Here is a 24764-nt window from a genome sequence, read left to right as displayed (position 1 = left end):
AGTCCTCAGGCCCTGTGAGCCCGGGCAGGAGTGGGGCAGAGGCCGGAGCTCTGAGCAGTCCCTGTGTCTGCAGCAGCCATGCCGAGCCAGGGCCGTGCAGGCCTGGCCGCTCAGCGGGCGCAGTTTCAGCCGCCTCTGAAATCAGTGCCTGGCGGGCAAATGGCAATACTCTTGTGTGCTCATAAGGCTTTTTCAACAGAGTTCATTGCCATTCTAAACCTTAAACATTGTGACACATGCCAGAAAAATTCAGCAGCTTGTTCTTTAGGGCGGTTTTCCATATATATATATATCTGCACATATATATTTTTTTAAAAAAATGTTTTATTAGCAACAAACTCAAGCAGAACTAGTATTTTCTGTTGACCTCTTGTTTCTCCATCTTTTAAGCAAAGTGTTCTGTTTACTTGTGCTAAAAATTATTTAATACGAGAAATAAAGTAGAGATTCAGCTCTTGGCACTGGCAGTGATGATATAGAAAATAATGACATTTAATTGTGCCCCACACTTTCAATAAAATAAACAAAACAAATTTTGCCTATAGAAGATGTTCATGAGCCATTAGTCATGCTATTACATTTCTTACAATTGTTGTAACTATACACAGAGTTCTGAGTCCAATCTTGTGCTGATATAAATCAAGAGTTATTTAAAGGAGTGGTGTTGAATTAACAGGACTGAAGACAGAATCGGGTGTAGGTTCAGAGGATACATGCTTGTGCAAAAACAGTGTTTAATTTTCCATCATTGCTAATGGTTGATGTGTATGAGTGTACAGGTTGATTCAGATGAACCTTCTTTCCCCTATTAACTCTAATCCTATGAATCACACTTCAGTGAGAGACTACAAATATCACTTCTGAATCAAAATGCTCTTGACCAGATAATGGTACAATTTGTATGTCTGAGGAGAGCTATAAGGGGAAGACAAGTCTCATTTACCTCCTTAGGACAGAGGAAGATGGAGTCTGCACACTGTCATTTCCCCTACGGGTATCTATGGGACTATGACTAGAACCACAGGAGATTCAAAGTCTTTGGCATCATACTCTTTCTGTTTCTACTGAAAATGAGCTAGCTGTCTCTGAGGAACAGCACTTTGCATCCTGATCAACACTTTTGCTTAGCAAACTGCAAGGAGAATTCTAGATCCACTGCTAAAGAGACCCATTAATTGGGGTTTTTATTATGGAAATCAATTAATATTTGTATTACTTGTATCATACCACAGACATACTAAAGTATTATAAATGACAATTCCTCTGTAACTTGTTTAGGGTTATTTGTTTATTATAGCAACTTCTACATTAGTAGTTATAAAGATTCTTTGGGTGCATATAGAATTCAGTAGAATACAGCATCATTTGTTATGTACTATTAAAATGCTAGATAGAAAGTTCCCAAAGCCTGTGGCTGGCTTGAATCTTGCTCGTCGTGCTGTAACTCCATTGAATGGCATGAAGAGATTCCCTCATTTTCTGGCAAGCCCTGCACAGCTGCAGCACCAGGCCTGCAGTGCACAGGCAGGGAGGAAGTGTTGATGTGCAAAACAAAGCCAGCTCAACAGCAGCCAGAAAGTGCCAGGAGTGCCAGAGCGGCATCCACAAGTGGCTGCTGGCAGTCCCAGCCTGCAAATGCAGGATGTTGTTCTGTTTGCTTGGAAGGGACGGGCTGCACCAGCCGTGCTGGGTTCGGAGCAGTCACCACTGCGAGCGAGGATTCCCAGCTGGGGCTCATGCCCTGCCCCACGGGGCCTCCTGCCTTTGGCCAGTGGGGTGTTGGTAGGGTGGGGGAGCCGCAGCATCTCTTTGCTGTGCATTAGCAAGTGCGCTGTCACTGTGTGAAGGAGAGCAGCAGCATTATTTTACTGTCGAGCAAAACAGGAGAAAGTATTGCTGTACTGAGGGGTTTTGAATATGTATTGATGTGCTGAAGAAGATACAGAGACTTAGAGCCTGTAGCCTTTTGGGGTTTACCTTCTGGAGACAGGTGAGAGCTAAAAATCATCCTAAGCAATACGGCCTGGTTTCAAATACTTTTCTCATTATTTCTTACCTTACAGCTGCCCAGAGACATTTATAGGTTTTGAGTTCAGGTTTCTATGTTCTGTTAAGTTCTTCCTGTCTCTTTTTATTTCTTTTCTTTTTATCTTTTTTTTTTTTGTTTTGGCCCCTGATCTAAAGAAAGTTAGAGAGGGTGGAGGTGGGGAGGAGACGGTACAGAATTCTGTTTCCCAGTTGTTCCTTTATTTTACAAGTTAAAGCTCACAAAAGGAGCTCCATCTTGTAAGCATCTGTACTACCACTACCAACCCATGGATCAAAAGATTATTTGAGGAAATAGCTACACCTTTTTTGTATATATTTTAGGTGTACCTTCTTCCTTTCATTTTATTTTAAAACAAAATTAAGGACACTCCAACATGTTGCCCATAAGAGTTCTGTTACAGGTAATTAAATGTAAGTTTACACATTTAATCTACTTTTAAGAGCAAGAGAGACTGGTAAATGACCCAGTTAAGGAAAGTACTCAGCCTAATTGGATGTAACGATTGCTTGCTGGTGTTTATTACTGTACTAAGAGTAGACATGTAGTCTGTGATTCTAATTTGGTTTAGAGACAGACCTGTAGTATTTGCACCTATCATTGGAGTTTGAGTTTCTGCTAACATTGTGAAATAGGCATGTATTCATTTGGTAGCTTAAGAGTATTAGAACAGAAAGAACTGGGTTTTTTTCAGTTACTATTGCTGTCCAATTATTATCTCCCCAAACTGTTTTACCTACAGCAATATGTTAAACCGGATATGCTAGCATGCATTTTTGCCTAGGAAAATAAATAGAGATTTCACCTCTTTAGATATGTAATGTGAGAGATTAACAATTACTAAATTTACCAATGAGCTGTATCCTTCTGACTTACCTGTGACCTTACCTTGTCTTCAGCCTATGAAGTAATTAATATCTTGGTTTGATTATTTCTGTGTCATTTTGAAAGAGTTGAGTTCCTGACAAACATAAAGTCACTGAAAGTTGAATCAAATCCCCACAATTTTAGATTTCATGAATGCTTATTTTCTAAAATTTCCCTGATTGTAGACACCTTGTTGCAATTTGCACTCACAATTCTGGGCTTCCAGGAAATTATATCCAAGTGGAATATGTTGTATCATAGAAGATATTTGTTACATAAAAATAGAACACTGGATTTTATGCCCAGAGCAGCAACACTTGGACTTCAAAACACTTATGTAATTATTCTTTATTTCATAAGCTCTCAGAATGATGAATGAAATCAGAACTGACTTTGAAAAGCAAGGCTACTGCTGACTGGTGCACTTAGCCAAGGTGTCTCAATGTTTGCTATGATGGATTTGGGAGTTTTATAAAATAATGGATCAAAAATGAAGTTAAAGCAATATTAAATTCACAAAAAAAGCATACTCAGAATGGAGACTTCTGCTTCATCATGATTCATCTTGTTGTGTTTAGTTGCTACAAAACACAGATCAGTAAGAGAAATTAGCTCTTTTGGTGCTATTACACAGAAATAGCAATGTAGTTTAATGGCAGCTTTAATTGTAACTTACTTGATTTATTGTAAAGGAAAGGAAAAAAAAAACCCAAACCTTGGTGTTCTTTTATTGATCTTCAAGTATATATTATTGTCAGCTGTAGTTTAGTTGACTCTACTATACTCAAAGTTCTCCTAAGGTTAAAGAAAGATGATTTGCCTATAGGATATGTGCATGGTAATATTTTGTAATTCAGTATGTGCTCCGAAGCCATGCTGGCTCTTTCTTAAACTTCAGTATTTCAAAATATGAAATTATTGCTCTACTTGAAAATACATAGGAAGTTGCAGAAAGAAAATGTATTACCCAGGTAGACATGGAAAACTGTGACGAAAAAAATAATTGTACACCAGAAGACTTTCCCAATGTATTTGGGGTTTTAGACTAATTCAGTTACTTACAATTATATATACTACAGAAAAAATAGAATAGGAGCTCTAGTGCAATATTTATCTGCACATAATAGAGGGAGCTGAGGGAGAGTCAAGACAGAGGAAAAGAAAGGACAAATATGATGATGAGAACTTTCATTTGTGCTAGTTTGCTTGAATAGAATCTTATTTGATGCCATACCCCATTTACAGCTTTCAAAATACAGTGTGCATTATTCACTTTCTGTGCCCAAACACAGACATTTGTATGCATATGCAATTGTCTGCTGTGCATTTAACGTGGAACATCTGTGTGTGCCCATGCACACTTGGGAAAGGAGCAGGTTAGTTTATTACAATGTGTCTTCAACAGACTTAGCACATTGTTCATTGTTTTAGTATTATCTAGAGCAAATCAATATACCTTCTTGTGAAATGGATGAATACACTCTGCTTGTCTGGCAGAGTTTAATGTAAGACCTCTCTTTCATGATTTCCAATTCAAATTAATGCTGTTAAAATTACTAAAAAACATTGCTCTTGAAGACTTATCTTAAGAGCACAACACAGCATTGAAGCACGTTTCTAAATAGCTTTCTTAACAGAGTAGAGAGTAGGATGCCCTGAGAACTGACTGAAACCTGTTCTTTAATTGGAATATTCATCTTATGTTTTTCATTACCCTTTTTCCTTTGCCTCTCATGGATGGTTGTTGCTAATGCTCCCCTCCCCTCCTGGTGGGCCAGCCAACAGTTCCCTCTGGAGGCAGCATCATTATATCTGCCTGGTTCACTTAGTAGCAGATGGTGAAGAGCAGTAGAGCTGATACACTGCATTTCACAGAAACCAGGATCCTTCTGGTACCTCTGCAGCATACACAGACTTGCCTGATTTGAGACTGTGAATTCTTTCTATGCCTTCCAAACCGGGTTTCCTTGTTTGCTACTGTGTATGTCAGTCTAAGAGTGATTTTTATGATCTGCTCTGTTGCTGGACATTGAAGAAATTACTCATCTCCAGGTTTGAGCTACTGGAACCTCTGTTTTCCATTTTATTTCTATTTTTACCAAAAATTAAAAGAAAACAGCTCTGATGGTTTTTCTTTTCACTGGTTGACAGGCTTTTCTTCCCCCTCCCCTTTTTGTAATTCCTGCTGTCTGCCAAAGAACAATCTGTTTGCTCTGAGACAGTTTAATGCATACTGACTACCAGAGGCAGAACTTCCATTGGCTCTGTTACAGGGGTAATTTACACTTTAACAAGGTATTGTGACAAGGTGGTAATTATATTTTTATCACGTCATTATGACATTACCACCTGGAAAGCCATAGCTGATTAATTAGTGGCATATATTAAATTTATAACCCTGGAACTCTAAAGTTATCATACCTAAGTGGTGTAATTATGCTGAACTGTGGTGTGGCAGTGAATTGGAGGTGAAGATGCTGAGTATCCACCTATTGCAATACATTTAATGAGTGCCAGTAGAGGGCAGGGAGCTGAAGGAAATAGTTGGGGTTTTTAAAATAAATACTAAGGAAGAGAGTGAAATCATTGAAATCTTGAAACCAAATCTAGTCAGATGGCAAGTTCCAGGGCTTCTTACATATATGGATTCTTTTAATGGTATAATTTAAAAGCACTTTGATTTACAGTTGTTTTTGCTTTTTATTTCACAGCTTTGTTTCAGTTAATTCACATCTATTTTGGTTTTAACAATGCAGCAGGTTCTGTTGTTCTTTTGGAGGCTTGTACTGGCCATTCTAGAGGCTATCTCACCTTCCTGCAACTAGTAGAAAGCACTGTTTTTGGCAGGATGGGTTTTTCTCAGTTTTGTCCATATGCCCAGGTGTTTTATGTTGTTCCTTCTGATTTACTTTTTTTCTTTTACTCTTTTCCTTACTCTTTTTCTCTTGTCATTAGTATTAGGAGGTAGAGGAAATAAATGAGGCTGGAATTAAATCATGTAAATGCCCACAACTTATGGCTTGTTTGAATGTGTTCCCATATTCCTACGAAGTAAATAAGACAGAATTATAAACCAAATCTATTTTTACTCAAATTATCATGCTAAAGGTCATAGTTTTGAATTGTTTTGATTTTCCCTGTTTGTTGTGCATTTCAAAGTCAGATTCCCAAGTAACTCATGTTTTATTCTTCCCTTTCTCTACAGAAAATGAAGTGACTACTTTCCCTGTGTTGGTGAGTGATCAGAGTGAAATTGTTGATACCAATGGAGCTGGAGATGCATTTGTTGGAGGTATTTCTTATTTCCTTCTCTTGTTTGGAGATTATCTTATTATTCTCTCTATATAAAATCTGTTTTTTTCATTCAGCTGTCCTTCAGAAGAAACTTCATTCTTTTACAGCTTTTCTCTGCAACCTGAAGTTATATGATTTAATTAAGTTCTGACTTCCAAAGGGAAAGTGTGTTCTATTACTTCAAAAATAATATGCCATTATGCTGTACTCTGGTCGTTTTCATGAGATTAATTGTATCTGTCAGACTGTTGCATAAACAAGCTGCATCAAGTACTATATAGTGTACAGAAATCCCTCCTGGCTTAAATGTTAACACATTGTTGTTCTTTAAAACAGGTTGTAGTGAATATTAAACAGTATGTTAATAAGTGAGCATAATGTCTCTGATCATGTAAATTTTGGTAGAACATCTGCTTCCGATACAATTATTTGGACATCAGAAAAGAACGCAAAGGGTTAATTTGTTAAAACAAACCCTGAAAATATCTGGCATTGCTTAATATCCATTTGCAAACTTACTATTTTTTTTGGCGTAAGCTCTAAGGAAAAAAGAGGATGTTATGTCTGTGCCTGTTTAAAAAAATTATTCTATATAAGCCAAAACTCAATCTAATCCAAGATTTCTGTCATTCATTGTAACCTTCATCCATGTAGTTCTGTGATGCACTATTGCATCCTGAAGGCTCTAATATCCAGTCTGTAGTAGCTGTGAGGAGCTTCATTAGTCACTAATTTACTGGAAATATTACGAAAAAGACTTTATAAATAGAATTGCAGGATTCGGTCTTGTAACTATGAAGGGGATAGCAAGCAGCATGTTACCAAATTAAAGGGTCAGAATTGTGTCCCACTTCAAGAAAATATTCAACATAAGTTTAATCTTAAGCATGTGAGTAATTCCATCCTTACTTAATACAGCATTTAAACCAAAGATGAATATTCAGTATATACTTAAATCTGTCTGAGAATATAAATGTTTTTACTCATTACTTCAGTGCTTTCATGAATCAAAAAGGACAGAAATAGAGGGAAACACATTAGGTCTTATTATTCATACACCTTTTAGGGCATGCTTGTCACTCTCTATTGTTCCTAAATCACAAACGAGACTAAATTTGAACCAGTAGGTAACAGTGACTATAACATAAATAAGAACATCTTCAAGTGCTTGTCTTTGTATACATTTGCTCTGTGTATCAGCTGTGCCAGAAAGCTGCTGTTCTTGGGGGAGGGAGGGGAGAAGAGAGAATAGATCTTGCCTATTTTGATTTAATGTGTCTGCCATGTTTATCTCAGGTTGTATTTATTTTCCATTCTTCAGTTTTAGGCCTCTTGGAAATCGGGACTTTAGTTTTAATAATCCTAATTTTTTTCTTTCCTAGGTTAGCTGCAGGTCAAATATTGCAACTAAATAATCAGGGCTTTAAAAACTGTTTTATAATATAGTAGATCAAATTAAAAAATAGAACTCTCAAAAGTCTTCCTCTTTAAATTACATCCTTTTCCCTGGTACAGCCATAGCTGCTGGTTTTCTGTGGAAGAGCTAAAACATTGACTTTAATCAGAATATCCTGAATGGAAAGGCTGATATAAACCAGATCAGTCTCTATTCCAAGCTACTGCCTTCCACCAGCAGTGTAAGGAGTTGGGGCATATCCTGTCAGGCTGGTCTTGGATCAGTTCTGAGATTCCTTTCTCAAAGGGGAAAAATGATGTTGACAATACTCAGCTGTGGAAGATAGGGATGAAGAAACATATTCTAAAATATTAACTCTCCTTCATCATTCAAAGTGTTAAGACACAGCAAGATCCTGTATATCTGGGTTAATCTTAACAAAAGTTCTGTATCACAGCTTATGGATGTGTATTATCTTCAGTTGTCCCACAAACATCTGAGGCATCAGAGGCTTTTTCATTGGGGCACAAGTGCAATGCAGTCCAGTGCATTGTACAGTTCTCCCTCACTGTCAGGGAAAGGACCACAGCTGGTTTTCCCTCTGTAAGGAAGTCACCTCAGCCATGGCAGATCTGTCTGAGCTGTCCTTGCAGTTAGGCACTTACCTGAGCATCAGTGTGTGAGCTCAGCCTCTTGTTGCACCATGCTTCTCTCTCCTGCGACACAAAGCAACGTGAGCTTTAGAATACCTAGCCACAGTTCTTCTACTGGCTTCTGGGATATCTCAGTTCTCCTCTGGCACTCCATAAATAATAAATTGGTCATTTATTCTCCTCAGAAAACAGATTTTCCTGAGTTTAGTCCAAATGGGAGAATTGGGACTCATAGCAGTCTAGATACACAGCTGATTCTAGTCTTATGTGTACTGCAGTCTCCTTCTTCAAGGGGTCACTTAATTTTCCTTCCCATATGTGGGAAATAGGATATTGGAGTGGATAGGCTTTGATTTGGTCTGTGTTTCATTTGGGGGAAATACCTGTATTTTATCTGTGGCACACTTGTCGTGTGTTTTCCAAGTGTGTATGTGGAACACATTTGGAGAAGTTCTTGAATGTCTCCTTAACAGCAAATCCTGTGCAGTAGTGTAAGTAATACTGCTCAGCATACATATCTCCTAGCATTGGGTCTAGCACTGAGCCAGCTGCAGTGTCACTGTCCTGAGAATTTTTACAACAGGAAAGTTACATTCTCTTCAGTGCTTTTCTGCTTCTTTCTTTGATTGAGGTTTTTATCAGTTGTTACTACCTAGGCAACAGTGCATGTAATGTTTTCATTTCTGTGTCCTTGTAATAAAATGCTTCAAAATCAATCCCTTAACTAAAAAAAATTTGCTCAGGGTAACAATATCCCCTCCTGGAAATCTAGTTCTTTTATTCAAACAGCAGATAACAAGACTCCCATGGCAAAGTTTCCCATACTTCTCTGGAACCAGTATATTAACATGACTGAACAGTGGTTTTCTGGAGCAGCTGTCTTGGCTGAGAGGGGTACAAGGGATATAATGAGAACTAACCCCATCACACAAGATTTATTTTGCATTAGGAGGTCAGGTTTGTTAGACTCTATCATATTTTGAAAGGTTTTTTACAGAGGCGCTCTCTTCCAGAGGTATAACTCATAGATCATAGGGAAATTCCTTCTCAATAATTATGCCAATTTGGCAAATCACCCCTCATATGTTTCTCCATGTAAAAGTTGAAAAAAAAGAAAACTGTGGGTTTTTTTTTTTGCTAGAACCAGTCTAACTACTGAAGCTCTTGAGACCTTAAAGTCAAGACAAAGTTTAAAGACACACAGTTTCTGGGCGCTTGTAACTTTGGGAGTTGATTCATGAGTTCAGCATTTCTGAAGCTGCCAGCCTCCAAGGAGAACTAGCTCACCCAACAGCTAGCAGCAAGAAATAAACCACATTCTTCAGTTAAAATGTGGTTTTATTAAGTTGGCACCAGGAATATCTCTGAATTTCTTGCCTCTTACTGCAGGCATCAAGTCATCTGCCACTCAGGCTAGGGCAGTGCATGAATAAAAAACTGGGTTTTAAAATTGCTGCAGGTATCTTTATGCTAAAATCACCTCTCTAAACAACACTAACACAGTTCTGCTTTTATTGGTTACCAGCAACACTGCTACCTTTTACAAGTTTAAGCAATAATGGTTTGCTTTGTAGCATCTCAGTACCTCTTGTGGGTTTCAGGAGTACCATAGTTTTAACCATAGATATAACCATAGATGTAACCATAGGTTATAAATCCCTGAAATACCCATAATTTAAAGCTTCAGTTCCACTTCCAGATTCTTATGGCATTGAAAAATCACTTTAAGTCAGCTTTGCTGACATGGCTTGTTCCACAAGAGTTCTCTTAATGGAATTACAGCCTTAGTTTGTAGAGTTTGGGGAGCTCATTAAATTAACATTTATTTATTACTAGTCAGCCCCAGTTTGAACCTTGCAGTAATGATAATCAAAGTGTACTTAATGGCAATAAATGTGGACAGTTTGACCATCGTATGCTTTCCTTTATGCCATCCTGCTCTCTTAAGCCAGAGTAGGCTTGCCTTCTGTTTGAACTCCCCTTTGTCATTGCCACCGTAACTAATGAAAACAATAAGCATCTGTTCTGATAGTTGCTGCCATCGTTCCCTGCAAAATCTCTCCCCTAGAATCTGTCTAGTCACTGGAACTGAGTACAGAGTTCATAGCAAATGAATAGGAGAAGGTGTAAAATCAATGTTTCTTCAGGTTCCATCAATATAAATATATTGACTTAATAATCTGCTATGATTTAGTCATATACTACATGAAAAGTACTAGAGTATGAAATGGAACCACAAATCATTTTCAAGTAGCACGATAAGGCAGTGACAGAACGATCACAGCAAGTGTGCATTGCTTATCAGCATGCTATAAAGATGTTACACCATTCTCAAGGAAAGGGAATCCCAGGGTAGAAGGAGCTCTTCATTAAGCATTGTACGGTGCCAGATAGGAGCTGATAGCAATTTGCCTCTGTCAGGATCAAAGGGGAGGTCAATGGCTCAAACCAGCTGTCAATTTAAAAATGGCACTGGCAGCTTTCATGTGCTGGGGAATCTCATAAAGCTGCCAGCTAGAGTTTGAAAGCTACAGTCACAATTTTTTGGTGCATGTTCTTCCAGAATAAGCAGTTCTCTCTCTTTCTCTTTCTTGTGAAGCCCAGCATGAGCCTTATGAGATGGTCAACTCCTGTCTCAGCTATCAGACAACTACTCTGATAGAGATAGGGAGAGCAGCAAAAGAGGAGTCATCCTCTTTTATGTGTCCTTGTGTGAGTGGGCCTTATGGCATCCTTATCTCCTCTTTAGGGACCACAGGGTTTACTGAAGATACTTCCCTCTTTCTGATTCTGTTTGAGCCAAACTGTCTCAGTAAAGCTATTTCCTCATCTTTAATAGAGAGGTTAATTTCAAGCATTATTTTTCCATCTTAATCTAAATGTCTCTACAAATTAAATAAAGACCTTGGACTTGTAGGAGTTTGCCTAAAGGTTCTCACACTGTTCAAATTTTAGCCTCTGTTCATGAGGTAAATGCAAATGATTTTTGATAGATTGGCATCCAGCTTTAATTTCAGAACTAAGTAATATTTTATATACTTCTAAACTATCAAAATACTATATTTCATGTGAAACATTCTTTTACTATATTATGCATGTACATGTATGTGTATCTATAAAACCACAGTACAAGAAATAAAAATACAGGTTCAGAAAGAATACAGAGTGCACAGAATAATTGGTCATCATTACTCCTCTACTATTAAGTGGTCAATTTAGAAACCTCTTTTAATAAGGGACTGCTTCTATTTTCTGAACACGCTAGATTTGCTTTGGAATACCTTGGCTGGAGCTGGTGGATTTAAACAAGTGTAATACTGATAAAAATGGAAACATAATTGAAACCAATATAATCATTTTTATGCTGTTGCTCTGTAGCACCCATCATTTATGGAAAGACTTCAGTGTTTTTTAAAATATTAAAATCATCTTGATGGGATTTGACATCATCTGAGTTGACCCTGCCTTAAGCCAGAGGCTGGAGCAAGTGACCTAAAGAGGTCCCATCCCACCTAAATTGTGTTATGGTCCTAGGAATTTTAATCCTATCAGTATTAAGTTCTCAGGTGCCAGTTCCTGCTCCTCTGGAAATCCAGACTCAGTCATCTTCAGAGGGCAATGTTGGTGGCTCCAGAGTAGGAGCTGACCAAATTAAAAAATGAAGCTCAAAGAGTGAGAATTCCATCTTCTTGCAATAAAGCTGTTCTACGGCAAAGGGGGACTGTACTTATGACTGTCTAATAAGTCCCTTATGTATTTCTTGTGGAAGCATTGTGGGGATAGAGGCATGTGAACATGTGAGAAATGAAAAAAGCTCTTATGAATAGTTCCTATATGGCTATTTCAGGAGGGCTGAACATGCAAAAAGAACTGATAATGCCTTAAGCAGAGACAGATTTTAATGTTTTTTTCAGAACACTAAATTACCAGTAAGCTTGTGACTATATTAAAAAGAAAGCTACTTAATGGATTTTTATGGCTCTTGAAGACTGGGGAAGAATTTGTTTACACTAAAAATGAATATTTTCCTCTCTGTATAAATCTGTGCTATAAGAGCTGCTCTCCCTCCAGTATTCACTGTCCCTAGAACATTCTAGATTTGTTGAACTAGGAGCACAAGGAGCTAGGAACAGTTCTTTACTGAACAGCAGAAGCGTGATATGAGAAGCTATTTCATCCATTTATAGCAGTTTTTAATTTTTATAAGGTTTTATACTTGTGTAAAATACCTTGGGAAGTTGCCATCATTTTTTAATCCCACTTAATGGAGGGAAATACAGTGGACAAAATGTGACTGCTGTAAAGTACTCCCTTCTGATAACACTGGAGCTCTGAGATGCAGAACTACTTGCCAGCTGTGAGCAAGGGATATTTTTGGTGATATCAATTAAATATGTGTGTGCATGTAACTTGTAATGGCTGATATTTGCTACAAAATTGATGTTCACTGGCAAAGGGAGAGGGGATAGTACTTTGAATCATTCTGGCTTTTCTTTGAAGTAAAGGTAACTGTTATAACAGAAAGCAGCACTCTCTTAGTTTTCATCTGTACAACACTGGTGGCTAATTGCCTCTGAGCAATCCTGTTGTTACTGAGATCATGGTGGGTGAGGTAGGAAGCTTTGAAATAAAAATACTTACTTAGTGTCATCAGCACTGACTGACAGCCCATTTTGCCTGTCTTTACTGCTCCTGGTTTATAAACAGCATACAGGAGTATAATAGCTGAGCTGCAGAGAGGGCATCAATCTTTCCTTGCTAAGGGATAACCTGTCAACATGTCCATGACTTACCACCCCTGTGTTCTGATGGCATTCGGAGCTCTGTCAGATACACATCCCACATAAACCCAGGCTATTAGATGACCATGTTATCTCTGTAACTGACCTTCTGCAAACTAGAAAATGACCAGATTATATGTTTCCAGTTGATTTTTTCTCAGTCTCAGCTAGAGGCACATCATTATTCTGATCAATAGTGTAGGCAGTTGCTAGTAATTTCAACATTAGTATTGGCTCATTTTCAAAATTTGCCACAGTTTGAATTGCAGCTATTTAAACAAAACCATAAAAATAGATATCACTCAGAAAAAAACATGGGATTTTTTTTTTTTAATTCCCTACTTCTTTGTTTACCAATTTCCATTCAAAATTATTTCTTTGGAAACAATACCCTCTTCTGTGCTGATATTATACATAAACCTGTTTGCATGTGTTGTCCAAGTATAGCTGTTTTCATTGTTTTAATTGCTACCCTTCTCTTGGTCTCTAACTGTTCCTCCTAATTTCATTACATATGTATTCTTATAATACAATAATGTAAATATAGTAATTCACATTTTCACCTGTTCCATTTAAAGGCAATCTAGAAAAAGACATAGTAGAATAAAAGTAAGGCAAAACATAGTATACTTGCTGTCATTTCTTAAATAACATGTAATAGCACAAGATCCACTTAAAAGGATCAGTGTATGGCATTAAAAAACCCTCAGAAGTTTCTAATTAGACTGAAGCAGGACCTGATTCCTTTAGCCTCTGTGTCTCTCTTCCTGTCAGCGACACTGTCAGTGTTAAGGGAGCCTCAGTACACAGAAAGAGGATTAATATTTTGCAAAATTGGCTTTTAAAAGGCCTAATTTACCTCACCATAAATTCTGTGACATTCTGTACAGGTTTTGTGAAAAATAAACGTCAAATAGGTTGTGTACACTTTAAGAAACAAACCTACTCTGTTAAAAATAGATTTTCAAAACCAATTACAAAGTTCCATTTTTTGCTGTAATAGCTATGGGACAATTACAAATTGACTTAACGCCTCAAAGCAAGTCATCACCGTTTAAAATACTTTGTCATGCCTACTATGCCTACCCTCATAACATTTCATTTTATGTTAATGTGTCATGTGTTAGAAAATCATATAATGATAAAGAAAATGTTCATGTGGAAGGTTAGAAATTACTTTAATGAGTTACTATTACCTTGCTTGCAGACTCTTGGCAATATTTTTGTGTTGTTTTGATGTATTCTGAATAGAGACAGAGGCACTCGTCAGATTGGATCATCAAGAACATTCCCCTGGGAATCAGAGCAGGATATAGTCCTCTAAGAAATGATGTGTCAGATTAAGCTGATGCTATATTTGCAGGAGATGAAGCACCACACAATGAAATACAAACATACACTGAAATAGATTGTCTGTTTGACATCTAACATGCCTCGGTGGGTGCTAAGGACATGGACACAATGACCATAAGGACACTTCTCAGGCCGTGACGTTCACAAGCTGGGTCCTGTCTCACTCACAGCTTCTCTGTTATATAACAGCATGGTAAAGTCTCCCAGAATTTGTTCACTTCCCCCACGCTGCAATGGGCTCATACTTGAAGTGGGAAGATGGCAAGATTGCAGTAAAAAAGGAATTGGAAGAAAAAAACGTGGTCCTGGTTAAAAGCAGTGGTAGTAGCAGTGCTTGTAGGTTGATCTGTGACCCAGCGGAAAGGGACATTACTGTTATGGGTGATCAGTAAATTTTTGCTGTCAATCCAGAGCTGCAACAGATATTCAAAGAGGCAAAAGATAGTAAGTGTCACTGTATTAAAATAGGAGCATTATGAATATAATGCTAGGGTAGGCTCTTTCAGCCCCCAAAAGTCAGGAAATTCACAGGCTGCCTAGCTCCCGTATTCCCGCTGCACTGGGTGTTGCCTTTTGATTCTCTTTACATACTGCTGGCTTGGCTCTGTGGAAGCACACCTGCAAATAAAACTCTCCTGAGATTCATGCATATGAATCTTGACTATGAAGTTACATTCTGCAATCTTTTTTGCACTTGAATATATGTTAAAAACTGAGTAGAGGATAGAACATATTACGCAATTTTATTATCCTCAGAACTTCATTGTATCTATAGTAAATTAGTGCAGTTCTCTTTTATTTCAAGCAGTAGATGTAATGATCAGCACCATTTAGTGTCAATACAACAGATGTGGTTTGAGGCTCAGAAACTTTCCACGGGCACTAATAAAAGAAAGCTTATTTCACTCTTCTGTCTCAAAAATTGCTAAGAATTTTAGATTTTGAAGAACACTTCTAGGAAATGCTTTTAGGAAAAACAAAGATAAATATCAGCCTGGAAAGTATTTTTTTCAAATAGAGAAGATACTTGCAATGAAAATACCTGTTTCTGGTTTGGCACATACAGTGCCTTGTGGATACTCCTTGTAAGCTTGGAGAGTTGTTTTTAATCAAATGTTTCCCTTGGAGGCTGCCGGAGACAAGCCTAAGGCAACCTGATTCTGATCCTAAAGGAAATTTCCCAAAGCTCATCAGCTGGACTTAAAAATGAAAAAGAGGACCAAACCATGAGAAGTTATAACTTTGTTAACATTTTCCTCTATCACATTATTCTTGGAGCATATTATAGACCAAAACGGTTCTTTTCTTGGACGGTAAGATGCACTGGGGAATTTAATAGAAGTGATATGCAACAGGTTGTAAATAGAGTGCACCGAGGTTGATTAATGTGGAAGGATGTCAGAGTATAAAATACTTCTTATATTTATAACCAAATATAACAAAGCTCTAGCTTTGAGCTATTCTCTCTTGGAATGTAGTCAAGGCACAGGCAGTGATAGAAAATCTCACATCAATCTAAGTAGGCTTCACCTCAGGGTCTGTTTTCTCAATCCATGGCACAGCCTCCAGGAACAAACACCACAGAGCTGCATACACCATTCCTACCTGAATGAAAGCACCAGAGAAACGAGGCTGCTGATTTTCCTTAGCAGAGGTCTCTGGTGGGCCTGAGCACATACAGGCCCTGGGAACTATGATGGCACCTCGTTCTCTGGGCTGCAGGGAGCTGGCCCAGTACAGCCAAACAGTGGCAATCATGTGCAATGCAATGAAATTATTCAGCCTTGAGTAACTGATTCCTAATGGAATAATGGGGATGTGATGAAGTTTTAGTTTTTTGGGGTTTTTTTATTGTCACATTTCTGCAGAAGTCTTTCATTAACATTTTCCACATGTAATGCTTTAGAAGCTTCAGAGACTGTGTTCTTTTTTTATTTTGTGTATTCAACACCTCCTCTCCATTCCAGGAAAAGGCTGCTAAACTGAAAACACGCCTTTCACTTATTCATAGTTGTCTAGTAAATGCAAAGTTGTATTATTTGCATGTGTCCATAAATGACTGTATAACCTCAGACTGAGAAATATGTACACCCATCTGAGTGATCCTTACAGAAATTCAATGCATTGAAAATGTACCCATAAATAAGAAGAAAACAAGAGGGATAAGCATAGTGATACCAATATCACAGCATTTCTTAAAATGTGCTTGGTTTAGTATTCATGCTGCTGATTATAAAATAAGAAGTTTCTTGTACAAAGGCAGTGAAATGCTTTCAGCACGTGACCATTTTATAAATAAAGTAAATATACACTTCTGAAACATCGTGATCTCATGGTTTTGTCATTCTCTGGAAGTAAAAATATTGACATTTACCAAGCTGTTTGTTCCAGCTTTCTGGTCTCCTGCAGTTTATTTATATAACAACCTTATCGATGAGCCTCTTACTCAGCTCTCTAGGTTTAACTGAGTTGAGTCGATTTGCTACCACAGCTTCAAGTCGCTGTTACAGAACAAGCAAGACATCCTAATAAAGCTGTAAACGTGTTTACTCAAACATGGTATTGATTTTACTTGGAGAGGGAGAAGCTAGTGCTTAGCACGGTGTCAGGGAGGATGAATTTAACTGCAGTTTTTCATTGTCATCTGTCATGGTTGTGAAACACTAAGTGAAGCCACAAGAGGATAATTAGAATTGCCAGAAATTTAGCCCCTAAAATCAGTTAGCCACTTGAGATTTTTGTAGTTTAATTAGTTTTTATTAAAACTTTCCTCCAGTGGTATAGTCAGGAAGGATTTTCTAATGTTCTTTCCAGTGAGAGATTTCAAGGTTGCCACTTGTTAGATATACATCTTAAATGACCATTTTTACGGAAGGGTTTGGTGACCTTTTTTCTCTCAATTGTAATTAGCCTGGCACTACAGTTCTGTATAAGCACAGAGACATTTCATTTTAAAGGAGAGAAAAAGACATGTTTCTATACATTTTTAGTTAATAACATATGTAAGCATGTATGGCATCATTTTTACAGAAAATTTTGAGAGAGAAAGTGCTTAAGTGCTTAAGGGTTGGAAGAAATATAGAGTGTTTGAAGATGCTTACATTTAATTTGTCTTATATACTGTAAGTCTGATGTGTCAGACCACAGTGCCAAAAGACATGAAAACAGAAGCCAAATCCCACCCTTAATCAAAAACGTTTCCATTTAGAATAGCCAACATTTGGTTTGATAGCAATGGGCAGGGCCCCTGGCTTACCACAGTTCTTGGCTGTAATATCCACCATCTGCCACTAAATTGAAAAAGGAGAAACCTCAGCATGTTGACGTACGGTCATTCAGTGACTATATTGTAGAATCGACTGATGCCAACATCTTTTACAAAATCTAGGGTGGCTGGTTGCCTCTTGGCAGCAGCATTGCCAAACACCTGATAACTACTGACCAGGCTCATGCTACAGCATTACCCCGCTCCAACAGTGCTAAAAGACCTCAAAAAAAGCCCCAATCATATCAGCTACAAGGTATTGACTGGGTAATGTTTCTTGAAAACTGCATCTTCCCACACTCCTGGCCTGGAAATCTAGTGGGATCACATAAAAATAGATGAGTGTCCCAGCAACTGTGATAAATTCTGTATATGAACAAGAGTGTGAAAAGGTGCTTGCAACTGTCCCCATGGTGGAATAACACCAGTTTTAAAAGTGCAGTTCACAAATTAGGCTGTAGAAATTTTAAATTCAAAAAAGAGGAGTCAGCTAAGCTGGTCAGGATTCTTTTTGTGGCTGGGACAATTTTGATGGTGAATGGCCTGGCTAGCATAGATTGTATACTTCAGGGTTCATCTGGAAGCAGAATTGTCTGAGAACATCACATAGCAAAAATGTTTTGAAGGACTCTGACTCAGGGTCATCCTGTAGTTGTTTATAATTGATGCATTTGATAATTGGATTTTTTCAGCTTTTTTCTCTTGCATAAAAAAAAAATTAATTTTGCCGTGGGCATTTTATAAAGGTTGGAAGTGTGAGAGAAACTGCAGAAAGACAAGTAGTGGGGGAGCAGGGTGTCGGAGGCTATAAATGGATTTTCAGCCAGCATTAGTAATTAACAGTCATTAAAATTAATTGTCAAGTGTACAATTTGAAATGAAACATTTGGCTTCAATATGAGCTGTTTTTAAGTGTTGTTAAACCATTACTAGAGCAGACCAGAACTGTTTTAAATCTCCACTATTGAACTCCTACATTCCTGCCCAACTGCACTAGTTCTAAGTGTTCATTCAGAATTGCCACTAATAATCAGGAAATAAAACTTCCAAAGAAATCACTGATTTCAGTGAAATTGCCTCTGAAATACCTGTTTTGATAGAAAATCAACTTGGCTCTCCTTTAATGATGTTTAAGTTCTACTCAACTCTAAGGAGAAACAAACTGAATACAACACTTTTTATGTCAGGCAGTGGACTGTCTTGCTGTGTCTTTTCAAACTTATGCTGACATCCCCAAAGAGATTTGAGCTGGTCTCAGTGAGAGCCTTGATTTGGGTCTGGCATCATTTCTGGCACTTGGCTTACAGGACTTTCCATTCGATGGATAGCACAAAAAGGAACAAAGGAACTTCTCTTTTCCATCTCTCATTCTGTTTGCAGACCTAACAATTACAAATGTTGTCTTTGAGAATATGTAGCAAGGAAGCTGGAGGTAATAAAGATTAACTCTCAATTATTTCAGGCACACTTTTCAGAGCAAAGTGACTCCAGAGTCACTTCTTTCCTCCTGAGCAGAAAAGAAATAATAAAGGGCCAAAACCAGCTATTGGTGTGTTATAATCACTTCTATCATCTGAGAATGCAAATACATTTTGTACCACTCCAAGGTTTAAAGCAACCTTTGAAGCAAAGTTGTCTTTTTTTTCTAGGAAGATAAGTGGGATGAATTTGACCCAGTTCCAAAGAAGTTCTCACCATTAGTGGGTGCAAGGTGGTTACTTGGCTATCCATGCCTGTGAAGGGCAAAAGGCATCCCAGTCTATTCTGAAAGCTTACCATGATGGCTCATTGCATCAAGGTGGCTTGCTAGACATCCTGCAACTGCATTTTCCCTTCCTCCATGAACGGTTGGCATGTTGGATAACGGGGCAGGAGGCAGATGGGAAAGCCTCGAGCTGGTGTGACGAGAGCGGTGCACAATGCTTGCAGCACCATCCACAGCTCCAGCAGCGCAGAAATGCTACTGCACAACAGCTGCAGTTAGAACATGCCTGAAGTTGTTTTGGTAAAATACCTGAAGAGAGGCTCTCTGGTGTAGCCAGTTTACTGCTGCTTTCTGCACTCCATTCCAGTGATAGCCAAAGACCACAAAGAAATGAAGTAGATGCTGAGCCACGTTCGTATGTGCTGGGATGATCTAGGTCTGTGATCCCAGGCCCGTGATACAAGATCAGAGTTCAATCCTGCCCTTTTGGTTTCTGAAGTTGTAGGAGGAGTGTGAAGTAAGTCTGAAGCCACGTTCCCTTATCTTCTTGCATTTCCAATCATGGCACCTTAAGAGATTACAGCCTTCAACTGCTTCTCATCTTCTCTCCACCGCCCTGCTCGCTGGTCGGGCTGTTTGAGTGCTCACTAACCCACTTGAGTTTCAATCAGCTGCATTAGCAAAGATCCTCTGCTCAGCAGCTACTGCTCAAACTGATCTGGCTCGTTTTGACAGGGTATCAGGTTATACCAGCAGCAAAGCAGCATGGTGAAAAGCAGATGGGGGAGTAACTTCTTCACTGGAACTCAGATCTGAATCGATGTCTTGAGAGTATGACTCATGGGGTTTGCATCACCGTGCCTTATACACTGGGGGAGGCAAACTCTGGATTATATTCTGACCATGTTGCTTTTTACTGCATTAACTAAAAAGAACATTCTACAGCTAAGGCAGCCAACCTGATAGAGCTCTTTGCTTCTCTGCTCAAACAAGCCTGCTTTCTGGTGTTCCCTCGGGGTCTGCTTTGCCAACTGCCTAGTCTTACTATGTGATGTAGTTCTGTTTGTGATATGTGTGTTTGTATTGTCATTCGATGCGATATTGTGTCAGATACTGCTATTTCCATTTCATCTATGAAACACATACCTTTTAAGAGAAAGTCGGCAGACAAGGGGATGGTTTGAGGGCAAACTCCCCACTGCAGTTTCTACATATGTCATATATGACAGCTGTACTTAATGTCGTTTCTGCAACACTCTTAAATCACAAAGATCTCTCATTTTTATCCCCAATTAGAACAAGATGTTTTTTCACCTGACTCTGCTTTCACTTAGATCAGAATAAATAAGTAGCTTCACTGAAAACAAAAGACTCATGCTAACATGAAACTACAATGAGCCTGGGAGGTGGTGACAGTGTCAGTCTAGTTGGTATTGAAAAGTAATTCATGTTTTTTGGTCCTTTGCTCTGTGGATTTTCTCATCTCCATGTATGTTTGATGCCTTGATCATAAATGAAGAGGATAGTTGTTCTTTCTTGTATAAACCTCTCTCTGAATTCATGCTCTGCACAAAACCTAGCCCCATGTTTGCCTTTGGAGACCTGCCCAGTGCATCTTCATACTTACTGAGTCAGAAATGGACTGTCTTAACAGCCTCATTTTACATATGGTTACAACTTGCTCTCAAGTTTTAACCACCCAGAAGCACACTGGCAAGCTCCTGCCTCCCAGGCAGTTTAAATTTAATGATTGACACCCTCCACATATCCAAGAAAGTTTCTCCTAAGAATGCATGTTAATTTAATGGAGAGCAGACCATTTTCATTCTTGTTATTCAGAAACGGATCTGATTTCTGCCAGGCATGCTGTTTGAATTTCTCAACTGTTACCCAACTATTGCAGCTGGACCATCCTGCCGCAGTTGTGTTGTCTGTCATCCCTGACTGCCATCAGTGATAGCACTCACAGCACAATTTCTTCCTGTTTCAGATTCTTATCTTTGTATACTGATAATTCCTGTCTTCTTCGCTTGTGCTTATGGACTTACCTTTTGTTGGTGAAGGAGTCATTTTTTCCCAGCTAGTGTCAGTCAATATCTGTGAAATTACAGCCAATATGTAGTTCTCTAGAAAAAAATTGATGTCAGAAACATATGAGTTTTCTCATTTTTTAACTAATCTGCTTACTCTCTATGGCCTCCCTATTGCAATGAAAAGTGTTTGATTTATAGATTTTGTGGTTTCAAACTCTTCTCCAATTTGGTGCAGTTTAGAGAAAACTGTATTTCAATTAGGCTTCTTTTCACTATCAGTCATGACCAAGAAGCCAAGGTAGATATTGGTAATTGATGAAAACTGGTATTTTACTCACCAGTATTATCCTTCATTAATGTAACCTTATTTTTCTTGTTTTACATGATATTTAATCTCCAAAGAGCAGACATCATTGCATAGGATGAAATATTTTTATTATATTCTAAAATTATGCTGTAGTGTGTCACAAAAGGAAATATTTAGAAACAGAGCACAGGTTAAATGACAGCATCACAATACAATGTGGAACTTTTTCCCAATAGAAACCCAGATGAACAGAGAAAGTGAATATGAAAGCAAGCTAGCAAAACATATCAGCTTAGAATCAAAATTTGTAATATGTCAGAAGTTGGTACTTAGGAGTTTTACACAGTACTTAGCAGAGACATGGTTTAAGACTACATTTGTACTGTCAAGGCACAAAGCCTGAGCATGACAGAAACTTGAAATGGTGGATGAAATCTTTAAAAAGAACATCTTTCAGCTTGCTAGAATTCTGATTTTCTTGGGCAAGTCTCACTTTCCTTCTGTGATTGGATGAGGAAGAGAGAGATACATCTGAAACATATTAAAAACAGGATAAAAGTGAATAAAATATTACCTCTAGAATGACAGAGTGAAGTTTTAAATTATAAGATACTAAGTTTACTTCTCACATCTTGAAAACCTCTTCCAAATTTAAAATACATATTTCACCTCTGCCATAAGTTCTGTCATGCTTTTGATCACAATAGCTTCAGCCAAGACAAAATGCTTCAGAAATGAGGGACTCAGTCCATAAAATTTCTGATGCTGCTTGTACTAAACTTCTCCAAGTACCTTTTCAGGACTGCCTAGCTCTGTTCATTTAGGATATGCTCAGGTTTTCAAAGCACTCAGCTCCTGGGGATTCCTGAATTTCAAAGCTGTGCATGCCAGGCTGTGGCAGCTGAAGCTGTGAACCGCGTGCCCCGATTCTGGGGTGCCTGGTTCTCTGCACAGTTTGCTGTTCAGGGAGGTATCTGCACATTCTCAGGGGTACCTACTGTTGCTGAAGTTTTAGATTAAATGTCCCATTATCAAAGGCAAGAGATGTCATCAAACTTTGCTCATCAGGTAAAAATTTTTCATCTTCTTTGCACTGTGAGTACCTGTAACTCTGAATATAATATTTCTCTATTATGTGTCTTTCTCTTTTTTGGAGAAAAGCTTGCACACAGTTGTGTTGAGGCTGTAGCTGTAGCCAGTAAGAGCAGAAGGAACTCTCTTCAGCAGGGAAAACTTCTTTGTTTCTAAAATGTTCTTTGAGGAATCAGGGGTTATCTCTATAAAAAAGAGAGCAGGAATTCTGTTAAAATCATTTTGAGAACACTAATAATTATCAGCCTTGATAATCTTTAATTTACTGGAAGCTACCAAATGGAGACTTCACAAAGAAATAGCAGCAGCACCTCTCCAGCCCTGCAGTTCACTCAAGAGCGAGTCTCAGTTTAAACTGGCTAGGCTGCAGGGGTTCAGTGCTTCGCCCTGTAACAAACTGATACATTAAAAAAAAAACTAATCTGACCATTTTCTTCCTTCTTTTTCTCTCCCACTATGTCCCATAGGCTTTCTGTCCCAGCTCGTCTATGACCGGCCAGTGACTGAGTGCATCCGGGCTGGGCATTACGCAGCCAGCGTAATTATCAAGCGTTCAGGTTGCACCTTCCCAGAGAAGCCTGACTTCCACTGATAGTGGTGAATTGGAGGGATCAAGAGTAACTTCTGTGTTGCCATGGGATTGCTGCCTAAATTTTTCCTTCTTCCCTTTCCTTATCTTTCCAGTACCTGCATCAACGCTTCTGTACTTCTGTTCATTGTATTCTAAACAAAATATGTATTTCTGTGGTGTTTTCCATTTCATACATCTACCACATCTCAATAGTCTTAACTTTTGGGAACAGTGCTAAGTGATGCTTATTATCTCATCCATCAGGAAAAAGTGTTCTATTTACACAGTTTCCAAGAAAGTCCCTTTTAAATTACACTGCTGATTAACACCATTAAAATACTTCTGTTGAATTATCTAGTTTGAATCCAGCTGTGGCCAAATCCTATTCAACTTAAGTGAAATCAACAGACCTGACTTTATTCATAACTTACCCTTATAAACAGGGAGTTGTTCTATCTATCTAGTAGAGTCAGGCCTGTGTAAAGAGTGGTGTAAATGTCCCAAGAATTTCCATACCTATTGGAGTGTACAAGATCTGGCCATAAGTTAGCCCAGCTTCCGTGGAAGTACATCACTGTTTTGTCAGTAATTTAAAGACCTGATCCACAGTTGTGATATCTTACATTCAGCCATCTTGCACTGATGGCAGTAGCTTTGGGTCTGGCCACTTTTATCTCTCAGTACATCTCTAGGTCTGTAGGTACAGTCACTTTTATCTGTCAGGTGAGCTAGCAGATAGGTACTTTCAGTGATTTCAGGGCAGATGCATGAGTTGGTGATGAAAATAAACATACAGATAGGTCCTATCTCCTCCATGTGTGTTTTCTAGAGGCTGCATTAAGGTACACGTAGTGAAAATGAGGTACAGAAATATTTATGCAGGATATATTGACAGGATATGCCAAATGGAATCTCTGAAACGCACATTTTTAAACTTTTAATTTACTTTGGGTAATTAAGCAATATGGTGGATTTTGTTTGTATTTACAGTATTCAAAAAGGTGATCTGACACTGCATTCATTACTTTGCTATGTAATTTGATACTGATAAATAAAAAATTGTCATACAGTAACTCCTGGTTTTATTTTGGTATGTCTTTTTTCTGTGTATCCTATTGAAATGGGAACAAGACATGGGTGCTTAACCAATAGTACATGCTCAATCTGAATGTTTTGTACATGACTTTCAGTGTCCAGGTGGGTGTTGAAGGGTGATCTCAGCAGTAAGGAAGAGAAGGAATGTCCAATAGGTGTTTGTACCACAGAAGAGATGAAAAATTAAAGGCTAGGGTTCACCAAAGAATGTTAAATCAGTGCAGGGTTTACACTGTACTGCCCAGGATAGAATAAAGGACACACAGAGATTGAATGCTGTTTATTGCAGTTTATCTATTGCAAAG

At 38.3% G+C, this 24764-nt stretch overlaps 1 protein-coding gene across 3 annotated transcripts in view; it reads left to right on the top strand.

Moving 5' to 3' along the window:
• Positions 1 to 24437, top strand: part of ADK (adenosine kinase) — a 266568-nt gene extending 242131 nt beyond the window's left edge. For all 3 annotated transcript variants that reach the window (XM_021549097.3, XM_021549088.3, XM_021549106.3), the window contains exons 10-11: positions 6120 to 6206; positions 23261 to 24437. In XM_021549097.3, coding sequence (XP_021404772.1) covers positions 6120 to 6206; positions 23261 to 23385 — 212 coding nt within the window. In that variant the 3' untranslated portion in view covers positions 23386 to 24437. The remainder of the gene's footprint in view (positions 1 to 6119; positions 6207 to 23260) is intronic.
• Positions 24438 to 24764: the final 327 nt, after the last annotated feature.

This window comes from Lonchura striata, chromosome 6, assembly GCF_050655825.1.
Source record: "Lonchura striata isolate lonStrDom1 chromosome 6, ASM5065582v1, whole genome shotgun sequence".
Lineage (NCBI taxonomy): Eukaryota > Metazoa > Chordata > Aves > Passeriformes > Estrildidae > Lonchura > Lonchura striata.
The sequence above is the reverse complement of the archived record's forward strand: the minus strand, read 5'-3'. Positions and strand labels throughout refer to the sequence as shown.